General features: G+C 47.7%; 1 protein-coding gene across 5 annotated transcripts in view; it reads right to left on the minus strand.

Annotated features, from left to right (window-relative positions):
• Nucleotides 1–17647, minus strand: part of MOCS1 (molybdenum cofactor synthesis 1) — a 38226-nt gene that overhangs the window by 16926 nt on the left and 3653 nt on the right. For 4 of the 5 annotated variants that reach the window (XM_024766170.1, XM_024766171.1, XM_024766168.1 and 1 more), the window contains exons 2-3: nucleotides 12188–12314; nucleotides 10618–10785 (exon numbers count right to left, since the gene is read on the minus strand). In XM_024766170.1, coding sequence (XP_024621938.1) covers nucleotides 10618–10774 — 157 coding nt within the window. In that variant the 5' untranslated portion in view covers nucleotides 10775–10785; nucleotides 12188–12314. Of the gene's footprint in view, nucleotides 1–10617; nucleotides 10786–12187; nucleotides 12315–15025; nucleotides 15050–17647 lie in introns of those variants that run through there. The other variant, XM_024766169.1, reaches the window with a different exon arrangement.

Here is a 17647-nt window from a genome sequence, read left to right on the forward strand (position 1 = left end):
ATTCTTAACATAATGAAGGAATGAACCTTGGACATAAGATTTTAAAAGCATTCAAAATATTATAAAACTACTACTTTAAAACATTTTAAAAAACTACCTGCTATGTCAGATTTAATTAGATTCACCATCAAAATTAGAGTCACCATTAGACTCACATCAAAAAACTTTTAGAGGGGGCTTCCCTGGTGGCACAGGGGTTGAGAGTCCGTCTGCCAATGCAGGGGATACGCGTTCATGCCCCGGTCTGGGAAGATCCCACATGCCACGGAGCGGCTGGGCCCGTGAGCCATAGACGCTGAGCCTGTGCGTCCGGAGCCTGTTGCTCCACAAAGGGAGAGGCCACAACAGTGAGAGGCCCGTGTACCGCAAAAAAAAAAAAACTTTTAGAGGAAATATTCAAATAAGAAGAGAAACAAATTCAGGAGATGCTGTAAGAATTATGGAAATTATGAATGATCAAATACCTTGGTAAAGTTTGTTGTTATCTTAAAAGGCAGAGCGTGTGCTTACAAGAGATACAGAGGGGCAGACTATTTGTAATGACCTGAAAGAAAAATTATAGAAAATATCAACCATACAGGTGGGGGAGGGTTGAAAAAAATCAAGGGCCTAAGAGTGTGCTAAACTTTTTGCCTTGTGAGGAAGAAAAAAGGGGGAGGATCATTTATTTAAAAGTCAAAAGGAGGAAAAAGAAGCACAAAAAAAAGCATGACAGAAAAAAAGTGTAGAAATGAGTCCGTTTCAACAATTACAACAAAGGCAACTAGAATAAACTTGCCAGTTAGAAGTCAAAGATTGTCAAATTCGATCAAAGTAACAGCTATGTGCTATTATAAGAGACATATCTAAAGTATAAGAATACAGAAAGGTTTAAAATGAATAGATGAAAACATAAAACAGCACACTAAAGCTAAAAGCAAGCTGATATAGCTTTAGTAAAATAAAATACATAGACCTTAAGACTAAAAGTATCATCATGGAGAGAGACCTACTACACAGTGATAAAAGATCCAATTTATGAAGAAGATATAACAATTCTAACCACATATGAACCTAATAAAATCACCTCAACTATAGATAAAATAAAAGCAACAGGACCTCTGGGAGAAACTAACAAAACCACCTACTTATTTATTATTGGCAGGCCAAGCAGATAAAAAGCCAGCCAAGATTGACATAACCAAAGGTTTGGGAAATAAAATTAACCAGCTGGATCCAATGAACAAATATAGACTTCTTCATGTAATAATTAAAGGACAAGCTCCTCAAGTATATAAAAAACATTTATAAAAACTGCCAATATACTACATCATAAAGCAATCCTCAATAAATTTAAAAGGATAAGTTTCATAGAGATAAGATTCTCTGACCACACTATAATTATACTTTAATAAAAATATGAATTAAAATCCTCATATTTTGAAATTAAAAACACTCCTAAATATCTCATAGATCAAAGAAAAAATCAGAATAAAAATTAAGAAATACTTAGAACTACATGTTATGAAAACAATAGGCTACATTAGGACAGAAACAGAAATAATGAAATAGAATATGAATACACAATAAGAGGTTCAACAAGTTCAAAAGTTGGTTTGTTTAAGAATAGCACAATGGACAAACCTCTTGCAAGACTTAACAACAAAAAGAGATAAAGACACAAATAAACCACATTAAGAATAAAAAAGACAAAACTGCAAGTAAAACTAAGATAAAAAGATAATAAGAAAATATTACCAACAATTTCATACAACTGACATAATGACAAATTAAAAAGAAAAAACTATCAAAACTGACTCCAAAAGTAGAGAACTTGAATAATACAGTAACTATTAAAGAAATTGAAGATGCAATTAAAAATCTCCCTACAAGGGCTTCCCTGGTGGCCCAGTGGTTGGGAGTCCGCCTGCCGATGCAGGGGACACGGGTTCGTGCCCCGGTCCGGGAGGATCCCACGTGCCGCGGAGCTGCTGGGCCTGTGAGCCATGGCCGCTGGGCCTGCGCGTCCGGAGTCTGTGCTCCGCATCAGGAGAAGCCACAACAGTGAGAGGCCCATGTACTGCAAAAAAAAAAAAAAAAAAACTCCCTACAAATAAAATACCAGGCACAGACAATTTACACGTGAGCTCTACCAAACTTTTAAAGACGTGATTACCACCAATGTGATGGTGTTAGAAGGTGGAGCTTTTAGGAGGTGATTAGGTCATAAGGATGGAAGGATTAGTGCTCTTATAAAAAAGATCCTACAGATCTCCCCAGCATCTTCTGCCTTATGAAGATAGAATACAATGAAAAGTCTGTGACCCAGAAGAGAGCCCACACCTGACCATGTTGGCACCCTTATCTTGAATTCCAGCCTCCAGAACTGTGAGAAATCATTTGCTGTTCATAAGCTACCCAATTTGTGGTATTCTGTTTTAGCAGCCTGATACACTACCTAACTCATTCTTTGAAATTTAATACCACAAATCAGTTAAGGCAGGCATGAAAAAGAAAAATCATACACCCAATTCACTCACGGATATAAATGCAAAAACTTACACAAAATATTAACAAACTGAACCTAACAGTAGACAAAAGCATAGCAGACCATGCCTAGGTTGAGCGTATTCCAGGTACAATATCAGAAAAGCTATCAATGTCATTCAGAGTAACAGAGTAAAAATGAAAAATCATAGATCATCCTAACACACATTAAGAAAGTGTATAATTAGGGCTTCCCCTGGTGGCACAGTGGTTGAGAGTCCGCCTGCCGATGCAGGGAACACGGGTTCGTGCCCCGGTCCGGGAAGATCCCACATGCCGCGGAGCGGCTGGGCCCGTGAGCCATGGCCGCTGAGCCTGAGTGTCCGGAGCCAGTGCTCCGCAACGGGAGAGGCCACAACAGTGAGAGGCCCGCGTACCGCAAAAAAAAAAAAAAAGAATGTCAACCACGACAATAATAGAAAATATAATTTTAAACATGACACTGTAACTCTCAGGATCCTAGCATAAAGCAGAATTCATCCCAGATGGTTAAAATAAAGAATTTAATGAAAGGACCACTCACAAAGGTGTGGGCAGACTTAATGGCCTCAACAATGAATAGTACAGCACTCAGACTAGAAACACTAGGGATCCATAACTATGCCTAGGGCCAAAAGGACCTGGGGAGGAAATTCAGTTAGGAGTCCAGTTAAGTCACCATGGAAGACTGGCTGCCCTGTAGGAGTTTTAGCTCTGAAGGGAACTTAGCTACAGTCAAAAACCCAGCATAGAAATAGAGCAGGGAGCAGAAAAAAAAAAAAAAAAAACCTAATCTCATTGGCCAAACCCATCAGGAACCCAACAGGCAAGGGACCCTGGGTGATGTAGTCCCTAGGGGCCAACTACCTAGAGCAAAGAACGGGGCAAAGGAGGGAAATGGCTGTGGGAAGGTGAAGATGTGAACAAAAAAGATGTCAATTCCCCCAACTTGATACAATGCAATAAAATCCCAACAGATACACAAACAATGAACAAAGGAAATTACAGAAACTATTCCATTTACAATAGCAACAGAAAGAATAAAATACTTAGGATTTAACTTAACCAAAGAGGTGAAAGCCTTGTACAATGAAAACTACAAAACACTGCTGAAATAAATTTAAAAAGACATAAATAAATGGGAACACATCCCATGTTCATGAATTAAAAGACTTAATACTTAATATTGTTAAAATGTCAGTACTACCCAATCTACAGATTCAATGCAGTCCTTAACAAAATCCCAATGATATCTTTTGTATAAATAGAAAAACCCATCCTAAAATTCATATGGAATCTCAAGGGACGCCAAATCATCTTGAAAAAGAACAAAAAACTGGAGGTCTCACATTTCAATTTCAAACCTTCCTACAAAGCTACAGTAATCAGATGTGTGGGATTGGCATAAAGACAGACGTAAAGACCAATGGAATAAAACAGAGCCCAGAAGTAAATCCTCACATATATGGTCAAACGATTTTTGACAAGGGTGCCAAGACCATTCAATGGGGACAGGACATTTCAACAAATGGTGTTGGGAAAACTGGATATTCGCATGCAAAAGAATGCAGTTGGACCTAAATGTAAAACAATAAAACTCTGAGGAGAAATCATAGGAATAAAGCTTCATAACATATCCAAGAAATCACTGCCAAATCCAATGACCCAAAGGCACTGGCAACAAAAGAAAAAACAAACTGGACTTCATGAAAATTTTTTAAAATTGTACATAAAAGACACTATCCATAGAGCAAAAAGGCAACCTACAGAATGGGGGAGATAACTGAAAATCATATACCTGTTAAGGGATTAATATCTAGAATAACAGAGAACTAAAATTCAACAACAGAAACAACCCAATTCAAAAATGGGCAAAGGACTCAAAGAGACATTTTTCCAAAGAAGATATATTAATGGCCAATAAACACATGGCAAGATGCTCAACATCACTAACCACTATGGAAATACAAATCAAAACTACAATGCAATACTACCTCACACTTACTAGGATGGCTACGATAAAAAAAAAACAAACAAACCAGAAAACAACAAGTGTTGGTGAGGATGTGGAGAAACTGGAACCCTTCTGCACTGTTGATAAGGATGCAAAATGGTATAGCCACTGTGGAAAACATTATTGAAGTTCCTCAGAAAACCCAGAATTACCACATGATCCAGCAATTCCGTTTCTGCGTATAAACCCAAAAGAATTGAAAGCAGGGTCTCAAAGAAATATCTGTACATCCATGATCATAGCAGCATTATTCACAATAGCTAAAACATGGAAGCAACCCAAGGTGAACAATGAATGAATTACCAAAATGTAGTGTATTCATACAGTGGAATATGATTCAGCCTTTAAAAGAAATTCCTCAATATGCCACAGCATGAATGAACCTCGAGGACATTATGCTAAGTGAAATAAGCCAATCACAAAAAGACAAATACTGCGTGATTCCACTTATACGAGGTTCTTACAGTAGCCAAAATCATAAAGCTAGAAAGTATAATGGTGGTTGCCAGGGGCTGGGGAAGAGGAGAATGGGAGTCATTATTTGACAGAAACAGATTTTCAGATTTACAGGAGACTGGAAATAGATGGCGGTGATGGCTGCATAAATGTGAATGTGAATACTTAATACCAATGAGCTGTACATTTAAATAAGTTGGTAAATTTTATGTTATGTGTATTTTAACACAATAAAAAAAGGAAAAAACATCCCAACAGAATTTTCCAGGGAACTTGGTAGGCAGATTCTAAAATTTCCATGGATGGACAAAGCTTAGAAGAGCTAAAGCACTGCTGAAGAATAAAAAGGACTTGCCTTATCAGATAATGGACTTATTATGAAGCTACGGAGATTAAGACTGTATGATATTGACACAGAGACAGACAAACTGAATAGAACAGAACCCAAAACAGACCAATGCACACATGGTAGATTTATGGAGGAAGTGGGAACTATTTAGTAAAAGGAACTAGAAAAAATGACCATTCACGTGGAAAAAAATGAAACTGGAGTCCCTGAAATTATCCACAGATTAAAGACTTAAAAGCAAAAAGCAAAACTTTAAATATTCTAGTAGAAACATAGGTAGTTGTTCTGACCTTGGGTGAGGTGTTTCATTAATAAGTACAAAAAGCACTAACCATAAAAGACAGAACTGACCAATTCAAGAACTACTATTGTCAAAAGAATTGTTACACAAAGCATGGCTTGCTTTTCAAATTGGAAGAAGACATTTGCAACATACATCAAGAACTTGGAACAAACCAATATGAAAGGATAAATAACCAAATAGAAAACTAGGCACATGATACGATTTGGTATTAAAGAGAAAAATAAATATACATGGCTAATAGGTGACAAGATGACTGACCTCATTCTAAACAAAGAAGCACAAATCAGGACCACAATAAAATAGCATTCTATACCCAGTCCACTGGCAAAAGTCCAGAATGATAATACTGAATGTTGGGGAGGATCCAGGGGATCCTTATGTACTGCTGGGGAGAGTGTAAAGTGGCGCAACCACTGTAAGACAATGCCAAATTGTTTGCCGAGATTAAACATTCACATATTCAGTAACCCAGCGAATTCCACTCCTAGAGAAATTGTATACCAAGACACATGAATGAGAATACAAGTATTTAAAGCAGCACTGTTTATGATATCAATAAACTGGAAACAACCCAAATGTTCACTAACAGGAAGTGTGGTATATTCATTTAATGGAACAGGAGATCGCAGAGAAAATGAACTGCAGCTCTGGATGACGTATGTTAATTTCAGTTGCGTCAAAAGAGTAATTCCTGAAAGACTGCACACAGCACGATTCTTTTAAAGTTCAAAAACACCATCTCAGTTTTAAAAAGCAAGGGAATGATAAACACCACGTTTAGGAGTGTTTCCTTGGGAGGGAGGAAGTACAGGGTAGGAAAGTCCACAGAGGTGGTTAAAGATTCTTGCCAGGGTTCTGATTCTTCCAAAAAAATTGATGAGGTAGTGCGTTTCCTTAGGAATTCATAACATTATTAAAACATGTAAATAAATTTGTATGAATAAAGTAAAAAAGGCCATGCACGGATCAATAATGAGATTATGTCACAAACCCAGGATTATGATTTAATCTAATTCTAGGTAACTAGAGTCCATCAAAAATAAAATGAAACAAAAAACTTCACGCCATTCCAAAAACCTTTAATGGCTGCTCTCCATTGCATTAGGCCTCTTATGGGCTCTAAGCTGTGAGAACTGGATGCTCCATAATTCATTTCTTCAACATAACGGAAGAAAGGAAGGGAGGAAGGAAGGACAAAACAGGGAAAGCCTGCAGGACTGAGTGATTCTCCAACTAAGCTGTCATCTGGCAGCGGAAGTCAGCCTTGAAATTAGAATCCAAAATCCTTCCTCTGCAAACACTGCCAACACTATCACAGTATTGATACTTGTATGTTTACAGGCATACCTTGGGGATATTGTGGGTTTGGTTCCAGACCACCGCAATAAAGCACGTATCACAATAAAGCAACTCACATGGATTTTCCTGGTTTCCCAGTGCATGTAAGAGTTATGTCTACACTATCCTTTAGTCTATTAAGTATGCAATAGCAGTAGTCTAAAAAAATGTACATACTTTTATTAAAAAATACTTTATTGCTAAAAATTACTACTATTAAGCCTTCAAGGAGTTGCAGTAGTAACAAAGATAACTGATCACAGATCACCATAACAAAACTAATGAAAGTGTTGGAAATATTGTGAGAATTACCAAACTGTGACACAGAGATACAAAGTGAGCAAATGCTGTTGGAAAAACGCCACCGATAGACTTGCTCGATGCAGGGTTGCCACAAACCTTCAATTTGTAAAAAAAAAAAAAACGCAGTATCTGTGAAGGGCAGTAAAGCAAAGCACCATAAAGTAAGGCGTGCCTATAGTTCCCCTCTTTTAATTTCTTTTGGAAAATCTCAAACCTTCACCATCCAACGTGGCAGCCGCTAACTACACGCGGGCATTTACATCAATGAAAATAAAGTTCCAAATTCAGTTCCTCAGTCACAACGGCCGCTTGTGAAGCCCAAGGCTGGCTACCTTATCAGACAGCACAGATAGAGAACATTTCCATCACCCCAGAAAGTTGTATTGGACGGCACTGCCTTACACCCAAGAAAAGGAGGGAGGAGAGGAACTTGTTCATACACAAGCCGGGATGGAGGAGTGCCGGAGCGTCTTGGGGTTGGTGGAGGGGATCACAGACGGCTGACGGAGAGCTGAGCTGTCTTCTCAGGTGGAGATCGACAACACCAGTCCCGGGGCTGACAGCCTCAGGCAGGGACCCCGAGTGACCAGGACAGCCTGCTTGGTGAAACCGGCAGCCCCTTCACTCTGCACCCCCCGGGGTGGGGTCCCTCGAAACTCTCAGCTGGGAGGGCGGGACAAGCGCTTATGAACATGCCCCTCCGCTTACCCCAGCCCTTTTTCCCTAATAGCCCCACCTGCCCTGCCCTTCGGGGTGATTTTGCTCTGAAGAAGTACCCCTGGGGAGGATCAAAGGAGCTAGGCTGGGAGATGTCAAAGTGTTAGCAAACACAGCAACTGCCATTTGTCTTGGAGCACTGGGGGAGGGCTTGGGGAGGGGTAGAGTTCCCCCCACCCCACCCCTGCCGCATCAGCGCACACCCTTAAAGCAAGAGATAAATCCTCCAAAGTCAGTCACTGCAGCTGGTCCCTGTCCTAACCAGCGTCTATGTGGTGATAAACCCTTGCCAGCCTCACGCTATCAGCCAGGACCAACAACCCAGGGCCATCAGAGCAGGAAAGGCTGGGAGGTGACCAGCGCATAGATTAGGACACTGAGGCCCAGGGTGGGGCAGGAACCTGCACAAGTTCACACGGCCAGGGGGTGGAAGAGCCCAGAGCGGGAACAGGGCTGCCGCCTCTCCTGGCTCCCTGGCCTCCTACTAAGCAAGGTGGTGGCTTCCGTGGAGACTCTGCATCCTCCCATCTGCGCGCAGTCACCCCTCTCTGACCAGCAGTGATCACAGGCTCGCCCACAGGCCCTGGACAGTGGGCAGATGAAGTGCCCTGACCGAGGGGGCTGGGGCCTGGCAGCCAGCCAGGTTTGGCCCTTTCCTGGAACCCAGGCTGCTTTTCAGGCTCTGAGGAGCTGCCTGAACAGGGGGTCAGGTCAACTCCCCTGGGCCAGCACGTGTAGTCTAGGAATGATGGCAGGATTCCAGGTCAAGTGATCGGTGGGGGTGGGAGGGAGCTGGCCACAGGGAAAGAGGGAGGAAAGAGCTTGCAGGGGTCCCTGGGTCCCTCCTCGGGGCTCCCACAGCACCTGGGCTCCTCACCAGATGGCGGCAGGTTCCAGGGGTTGCTTCCGCCAATGGGCTGGGGGTCCCTGAAGGCTGGGCCTGCAGCTCACTCCCCTCTGACGCCAGCACAGTGTCGGGCACGTAAGAAGGCGTTCCAGAGAACGTTTACTGAACCAGCAAGTGAGGCAGAGAGCTGGGGGCTGGGGGATCCCACCCCGAGCAGCTGGAGCCGGGGCCTCAGCAGTCAAGAACATGGAAACTTATTTTCCTCGGATTCCATCTTTTACAATTAAATGCTCATGGTCTCTGCCTGACCTCGGGGCTTAGAACCAGCCTATGGCAAGAGGCTCTGCTGGGCCATACACAGCACTCGCCACTAGCTGGGCATTTCCTTCTCATTTCCTCCCAAGGTCCACCCTATAAGGTAGGTTACCCTGTCTGAAGGCTTAGGACGGACTTTAAAAGTTGCTCAGGATATACTACTAGGGCTTCCCTGGTGGTGCAGTGGTTGAGAGTCTGCCTGCCGATGCAGGGGACACAGGTTCGTGCCCCGGTCCGGGAAGACCCCACATGCCGCAGAGCGGCTGGGCCCGTGAGCCATGGCCGCTGAACCTGCGCGTCCGGAGCCTGTGCTCCGCAACAGGAGAGGCCACAACAGTGAGAGGCCCGCGTACCGCAAAAAAAAAAAAAAAAAGATATACTACTAGTATGAGGTGCAGCTGAGATTCACACGTGGACACGTCATCCTTCAGAGATCGTATTCTGAACCACCTTCACTCATCCAGCAAACACCAGTGAGCCCCAACTGTGTGTAGGTGCTTCCCTAGGTGCTTGAAACACAGCTGTGAACAGAACCTGCCCAGCTCCATGAGAGCTTTCATGCTAGTACATGAGGAGACAGACAAAAACCAACCAAATAACACCACGTGGTAGAGTAGGATCACCACACTTTTTCTGTTAAAAGGCCAGACAATAAACACTTTTGGCTTTGCTGGCCATATGGTCTTTGTGGCAACTTAGCTCTGCAACAGGGGAGATATGTAAATGAGTGGGTGTGGCTATGTGCCAATAAAACTTTATTAATGGACAGTGAATTTTAAATTTCATACAATTTTCAAGTGCCACAAATGCTATTCTTTTGATTTTCTTTTTCAAGTGCCACAAATGCTATTCTTTTGATTTTCTTTTTCAATTATTTAGAAATATAGAAACTATTCTTAGCTTGCAGGCTGCACACACACAGGTGGTGGCCCGGTTTTGGTCCATGGTCTGTACCCTGCCAACTCCTGGGAGACAGAGCAGCTGGGGTATGTGAGGGGGAATTTAGACAGAGCAGCCAAGGAGGTCTCCCCAAGGAGATGACACGGGAGCAGACCCCTGAATGAGGCAGGCAGGGAGCCCTGTGCTCCTGGCAAAGGGAACAGCATGTGCAAAGGCCCGGCAGCATGAATGCAGGGGAGGATGGAGGCCAAGCGGCAGGAGAGAGGTCTCTGCGGTTGACGGGAACCAGATCACGCGGGCCTCCAAGCCCTGGTGAGGACTTTAGTCTAAATTTGACATCAAACCACTGGGCTCTGGCACTTACCAGCTTTGTGACCTTGGCCAAGTTACTGAACTTCTTTGTGCCTCAATTCTTTACAAAATGGGAATAGGAATGGTACCTGTCTCAGAAGGCGTAGGACTCTGTGAGCATAATGCCCGAAAGGAGTGTTAGCTTCTGATATTAATACTGGAGCCCAGCTGGAGGAGGCACAAGCTGGGAGAGGTGGTGACGACTTTTGTCAACTCACCCACGATGTCCACCACGTCCGGCCGAATGAGCGGCTCCCCGCCCGTGAGTCGGATCTTGTCTACACCTTCTTTCACAAAGAGGCGGGCCAGGGTTAGGATCTCCTCTGTGGTCAGCAGGTCTGCCTTGGGGGTCAGAGGGACACCCTCCTCGGGCATGCAGTATTGACCTGAGGGGAGGGAGGGGACGTGGAGGAAGGAAGTGACTGCAGCGGTCAGGCTGCGATGTCACCAGTCCCCAACTCCCCCACCAGGCCACAAGTGTCTCCTGAACCCCACCCCAGCCATGAGGAAAGACCCGGCCAAGTGTGAGGTGGCACAAACCCTAGGCCAGATTCTCTTTGGGGCTCACCACTCTCACCTACAAAATTTAACACCCCTTCCCCCACTGGCCTTGCTGTCCCTCAGGGCTTAAAGATGATAAATGAGGCTGACAGCTCAGCCTGGCTGGAGGTAGGGCAGGCCGAGACATGAAAGGCCAGGGCCCTGGGCCCATTCCTTCTGCCATCGTTCATCTCCTTCATTTCATCTGGTTTTGACAAACAGGGACCCTGCTCTATGTGTCCTAAGGTGAAGGAGGCTGGGAGGTGCTCCCTGGCCTGGGCAAAGCTGCTCTCCTCTGTGGCTACACATGTTCTCACACCCAGTTTGGCTCCTACAGGCGATCATCAGTCCCATTGCACAGGTTGGAAAACTGAGGTACCACCTGTTCAGGGCGAGGTAGCAGAAGGGGATAAATGAGGCGAGCCCTGGCCAGTGAGGGGGGCACCACCTCCTACCATCAGTTCCCATGGTACGGGTTTAATCAGTACCAGTGGTCAGGATCCGCTAGGGGGTCATTCAGTCAAATCAGTGGAAGGTCCAGAATTGGTCTTTTAAGATGGAACAGATTAGGTAACAACATCAGAACATCAGTACTGCACGCAATGGGTATTGTTTGGTTAAACATTTACTACACATTTACTGGGCCATGAAGTAAATGTATTTCTTATTGTGAGCTACAGTGAGAGAAAGGAAGGAAGAAGAGAAGGAGGGAGGGAAGGAAGGCAGGACAGATGGACTAACACACTTCGGAAGCCCCTCCAGCGGTGGATCTGGCCCAGAGCACTCCACGTGGGGTTATGAAACAAGGACTCTGTGTACTAGCCTGGCCCCAGACAACTCGTCTCATGGGACTGGGGTTGGGGTGTCTTTATAGCTGGCACTGCTGCCTATCTCACTTGTTTACACCGTCCAGCAGTCCCCATGCCACGTCCTGAACCGTGGGGACCGCAAGGAAACAGCAGGGAGGGGAAAGAGCCCCGAAGAGTGGGAGATCCCAGGCCAACCTCAATCCTAAACCCAACAGCAATTCTGTTCTCCAACCTAATCCCAAGTAGAACCCAGCTTCCAGGATCATAAAACTCACCCTTGACCCCTACCTTGCCCATGAACCCCACCTGGCAAGCAAGGAAGAAGGGCAGGTGGAGTTTTCTAGAAAGAGGAATGGGGAGGATTGAGAAGGATTCCCAGACACGGGGTGATTTAGGGGCTACTGCAGCAGAGGGACAGGAGCCCAGGAGGGCGACTCACATCTGAGGTTGCACTTCTCGGTGAGGGAGATCCGCAGGTAGCTGTGGCGCCGGCCGAAGCTGTCGGTGAGGAAGGCAGAGAAGGGGGCCGCGTGCTCCCTCAGGAACCGCCTCCGTCCGGATGGCACCTGCGACAACAGGGGCTGGGGGAGAGGTGCGAGGAGCGCCCACCTGGGGAGAGCAAGCCCTCTCCCCTCGTCCATCCCCTCCCTCCTCTCTGACACCCACGCACACTGCTAGCCTTTCCATCCACATGGGCTCCGCAGTCCTGGGGGTCTGGTATTCTCCTCTTATTCACAGGTTGGGAAACAGGCCTGGAAGGAAGGACGTGCCCCTCCAAGGTCCCACACTCAGCCCCAGGGTAGAGGACCCCTGCAGGGGTGCAGCTGCCTACCGGCTGGGCAGCAAGGCACAGGAAAGGGCACTAAGCCCCAGCCGGGCCCCACCTCCTCCCTGCTACCCCTCCCTCAAAGGAAGCCTATCTGAGAACAGCCATCTCTAGCATCTCTTGGATGGGTCACTGGGAAGGCATGTGCCATTTGGCACCTGGCAACCACGCCACCAGACAAGCACGTCCAGAAAGGAGGAGGGAGACAGCAGGTAGCTGAGAGGGAAGGTGGCCTGGGACACGGAAGCCACTTGTCCAACCCAGGCCTCCCATTCCTTACCTTGAGCTTGAAACAAAGTCACTCACTGTGAGGGAAGGGGTGTCACACAAGCTGCCTCCCCCTTGCGGATGGGGGGCTCTCTGGGGCCTCCTCAACACCCAGGAGGACCCAACAGGCCACACCCCCAGGAGCAGCCGGGGGCCACGCCCAGCTGCGGAGGGTAAACCCATGGGGAAGGCTCCCCTCCCACAGAAGGCCTTGGGGGGAAGACAGCACACTAGGGGGACCCACAGAGGGAATGAGGCCACCAGCCTCCAGGAAGGGAGAATGGAGGTGCCAGGATGGCCACCACACTAACCCCGTGCCCAGATTGCTTTAGTCCTTATCCTTCACCCACCCGTGGCCAGAAGAAAGGATTAAGGACCCACTGTTTGGGGTGTAAGGGGAGGGGATGGCCCGAGGCTCCCCGCAAGGCCCAAACTCATCCTGGGGAGAGAAGGGAGGCAGCCAACCTCACCCTTTCCTAAATCTGAACTAGTTTGTTCTCTCTCCCCTCCCCCATCCCCCCATTTAGAACACAGCCCTGGGTCATGACATGCTGATGAGATAACTGCTCCACAGAGGTTAACAGTTTGCAAGGCATCTTAAGGTTTCCAAAGAATGTTCTCTGTTCCATCCCCACACCTAAAGGGATTATTATAACCAACTCTTGAATGGGGTCCAAGAACACCCCTGGCAGACCCAGGATTCAAATCCAGGTCTTCTGATTCCAAGTTCTAGATTCCTTCCCCTAGTTGCATAGGGTGTGTCCAAGAAGGTACACGGGATGGTACATAGGGCGGGCAGAAGTCATTTCTCTAGAATCTTTAGAACAGAGAAATCATGACTGTGGTGGTCATCTGTGAGGTCTATGGGTAAGGCTCTGGACTGGGGACACACTGGGAAAGTTCTCTAACTCCTCCAGGCCTGCTCTCCCAGCTGTTAAATAAGAACACAGTTGTGGGCTAAGGTTGTCTTGCTGTAAAGGAGGGGGCTAGTCAGGACACTTGTAGGGAAACACCCAGGATTCTCATGATCTTGTAACCTAAGAAAGCAGGCCTCCAGCCCGCCTGAGGTCCAGGAAGAAGAAACATTTACTTCAGAGACCTCCTCAGCCCTGGCTACATGTTAGAACCATCTGGGGAGTTGAAGAAAAAAGTTCTACTGGAGACCAGCTGAATTCAATCTCCAGATGCTGTGTTTTTTCACCTCTCCAGGTGATTCTAATGTATAGTCAAGGGCCGCTGACTGACTCAGGAGGTAGAAGGGATACGAGAGGTAGAAGGGGGTGCTTCATGATTTCCCTGGGTCCATAAAACCGACCTCCCTCTGCCCACCCCAAGACCAGTTTCCCACATCCTCTAAGAAACCCTGCTCACAGCCCCGTGACGAGAAAGTAGCCGTCATTTCTCTGAACTGCAGTCTGAAATAATAACAGTGTTCCTCCTTCCCTACTCACCCCACTGCCTTTCCACCAGTACCCTTGGGGGTGGGGCAGGGACACTTCAGAATCACGTGTCCCATCCCGGGACTTCCCTGGTGGCGCAGTGGTTAAGAATCACCTGCCAATGCAGGGGTCACGGGTTCGAGCCCTGGTCTGCGAAGATCCCACATGCCGCGGAGCACCTAAGCCCGTGTGCCACAACTACTGAGCCTGCGGTCTAGAGCCGGCAAGCCAAAACTACTGAGCCCATACGCCACAACTACTGAAGCCCATGAGCCTAGAGCCCGTGCTCTGCAACAAGAGAAGCCACGGCAATGAGAAGCCCACGCACTGCAATGAAGAGTAGCCCCAGCTCGCCGCAACTTGAGAAAGCCCACGCACAGCAACGAAGACCCAACGCAGCCAAAAAAATAAATAAATATTTTTTTTTTAAAAAAAGAGGGTTTCCCTGGTGGCACAGTGGTTGAGAGTCCACCTGCTGATGCAGGGGACACGGGTTTGTGCCCCGGTCCGGGAAGATCCCACATGCCGCGGAGCGGCTGGGCCCGTGAGCCATGGCTGCTGAGCCTGCGCGTCCGGAGCCTGTGCTCCGCAACGGGAGAGGCCACAACAGTGAGAGGCCCACGTACCGCAAAAAAAAAAAAAAAAGAGTCCCATCCCCATTGGCCACCACAGTCCAGGAGTTCAGACACCTGGGAATCAGCAGCTATTCACAATTCAGTGATCTGTTAGTCCCCCCAGACCTCACCTCCTCACTTGCCAAGATGCCCTCCTCACCCTAATCTTCACATCCTGCGAGAGGTGGCTGGGTGAGGGAGGAGCGAAAATAAAGCCGAGAATAGGGAGCAAGTGAGAGGACCCAGGAGCATGACTCAGCAGAAAGCGGAGAGGGAGCCGAGGAATGGGGCAACCCAGAATGGAATTAGGCCCCCACGGGAGGGGAGGCCAGATTTCACTTTTGAGACCTGGAGTGACCTTATCTAGATTCGTTCAGACTCTGTACAGCCAGTAGCTGACGCAGCCTCCTAAACACTTCCTCCCCTCCTCCTCCCCCTCGCAAACTCCTCAGTTGGGTATTAACACACCTCATCCCTGCCTCCTCCTCCAACACTGCATGCCCTACTTTCCTTCTTCCATTTTTTTTCTTCCCTTTAAACTCCCTGGAGGAAAAAATATCAGCACCAGTCAAAGGAGCCCAGAATCCTGGGAGAATTACTGGGCAGATGAGACGGCAATGCCTCTCGCCCAGGCGGGGCTAGGACATGTCAGAAGTACATGTCAGAAGTAGAACACCCTTAGGTGCTCGTATTCTCCGGCCCCGGCCTGGACCAGGCTGTTTCCCCTGGGTGGGAAGCCTTCCTGCCTGACTCTGTTTCCCGGTGTCATAGCAGGTGTCGAACCGCTGTGTCAATGAACAGACGGGCAGGTCCCTAACCCAGAGGGAAAGGTGGTGCGTGGAAAACCCAGTTGCAATGGGGTTGCCATGCATTTCTAGGCTGGTCTCTACTGTCAAAATGGTTTAGCCTCCTACAGTGGTTCTCAGCTTTTGTTACACATTAAAATCACCTGAAGACCTTCTAAGACGTGCTGATGCCAAGGCCCCAGCCCAAAGATTCGGACTCAGCTGCTCTCTGGGATGGGGCCCTAGTGGTTTATCTGAAACATCCCTGTTCAGCTCTGTAGCCCAGGCTGAGAACCACGGGCCCTGCTACACCAGGACCCAGTGCCATTTTAATCCGGGGTGATTGCGGTTCTGAGCATAGGCTTTGGGAGCAGGTAAACTTGAATTAGAAGCCTGGCTCTGTTACCAACTAGCTGTAGAGCTAGTTGCTTACCATTCTCTAAGCCTTAGCTTCCTCGTCCATAAACTGTGGAAAATGATCCTACCTACCTCAACCGGAGGAGTTCCTGCCACACGGTAGGTGTTCAGGAAGTGACTGCTCCCATTCTCTTAATCTAACTCCTACTTACAAATAACCGTTCATCATGTATCCATGGAGGGGCACTGTGTGTGTGTGCTGTGACTAGTTTTCCCACTCTTGTCAGCTTCCCTCGTCTTGCAAAGCCCTACTTAATGGCAGAGGGCCCAAGGCTGGGGTTTCAGACCTGCTGTCAGAGCAGGACACGTGGGGTCTGAGCTTCCCGAGAACCACAGATACTAGTGCCACAACCAGGAACTAGGCAGCCTACCACATGCTACTGGTTATATCTTGTCTACCAACCCAGTGCAGACTGGGATGAAGTGGTGGGGAAGAGTGGTAGGAAGGAGTTAGTTAAGGGAGGGACCCTGCCCTCAAAGTGCCTCCTCTAATATTCACTAACCTTGGGCCTTTGATCTGAATGATAAAGGCCGACCCCCAAACAGCTCTGGAGCGTAGACACTAGAAGAGCAGGAGAAAAAGAGCCCAGGCCAAACCCAAGTATCACTGGCCCTGATTTACCTGCTCCTTGGAGGATGTATACCCAGCGTGGCTCAAAATTAATCTCTATTGAATGAGGGGACCTGGCAAAGTGCCCAGCCCCAGGCTTTGACCTCCGCTCCCCCTCCAGCCCCACCCTAAGTGTGAGGTCTTCACACCTGTGGCTCCCAGCAAGGATAAGTCACACTTCATTGAAACAAAGCCGGGCAGGTTGGAAGTCCAGGCAGCCCCCTGAAAGGTCTCCTTTCCTTCCACGTGTGACTGCCCCGCCCCGGCCCTCCTCATGTACCAGTCCCTTCCTGCACAGCCCTCTCCCACGTTGTGTTCTCTCCAGCCCCCTGAACAGCTGCGTGCCTTTGCCTGGCACAGAGTCATCCTTTCCCCTGCCCCTGCCCCAAGGAAGCAGGCCCAGGACCTGAGGCCAGCCCCTTGTCGTCCCAACAAAGCCTGCACGGAGCCTGAGAGGGAGAAAGAAGGGCGTAGTGCTTGCAACTGGGGAAAGCCCTCTGTCTTGCTGCCCCAAACAGGCCGGAGGGAGCTGTCTCCCCTACCCGCCTCCCCTTTCCACCTGCAGAAGCTCCTCGATCTGCCCCGGGACCAAGCCCAATGCCCCCATCCACTGTCCTCACAGCCAGCTCCCTCCCCTCACTGCACAACTCTCCCACACCTACACCCCGACACACAGACAACAGCCAGGAGATTTCCCTGTCTCTCCAAGCACTTGCCATCTCAAACCAGACCTCAGGGCCCTGCGTAGGGTACGGGGGAAGGGAGGACAGGGCTTCCAGATGCCCCCACCCCTGCTCCTGCCAACTGGCAAGCTCGGTGGATTGGTTGAACATACCTCTGAGATTCTCCTAAGGACATTCTGTGCCCTCCCCCACTGCGTACAGATGGGCTAGTCCATCCCACTGGTTTTTTTTTTTTTTTTTTTTTTTTTTTTTTTTCTG

This window comes from Neophocaena asiaeorientalis, unplaced genomic scaffold, assembly GCF_003031525.2.
Source record: "Neophocaena asiaeorientalis asiaeorientalis breed wild unplaced genomic scaffold, Neophocaena_asiaeorientalis_V1.1 scaffold46, whole genome shotgun sequence".
Taxonomy (NCBI): Eukaryota; Metazoa; Chordata; class Mammalia; order Artiodactyla; family Phocoenidae; genus Neophocaena; species Neophocaena asiaeorientalis.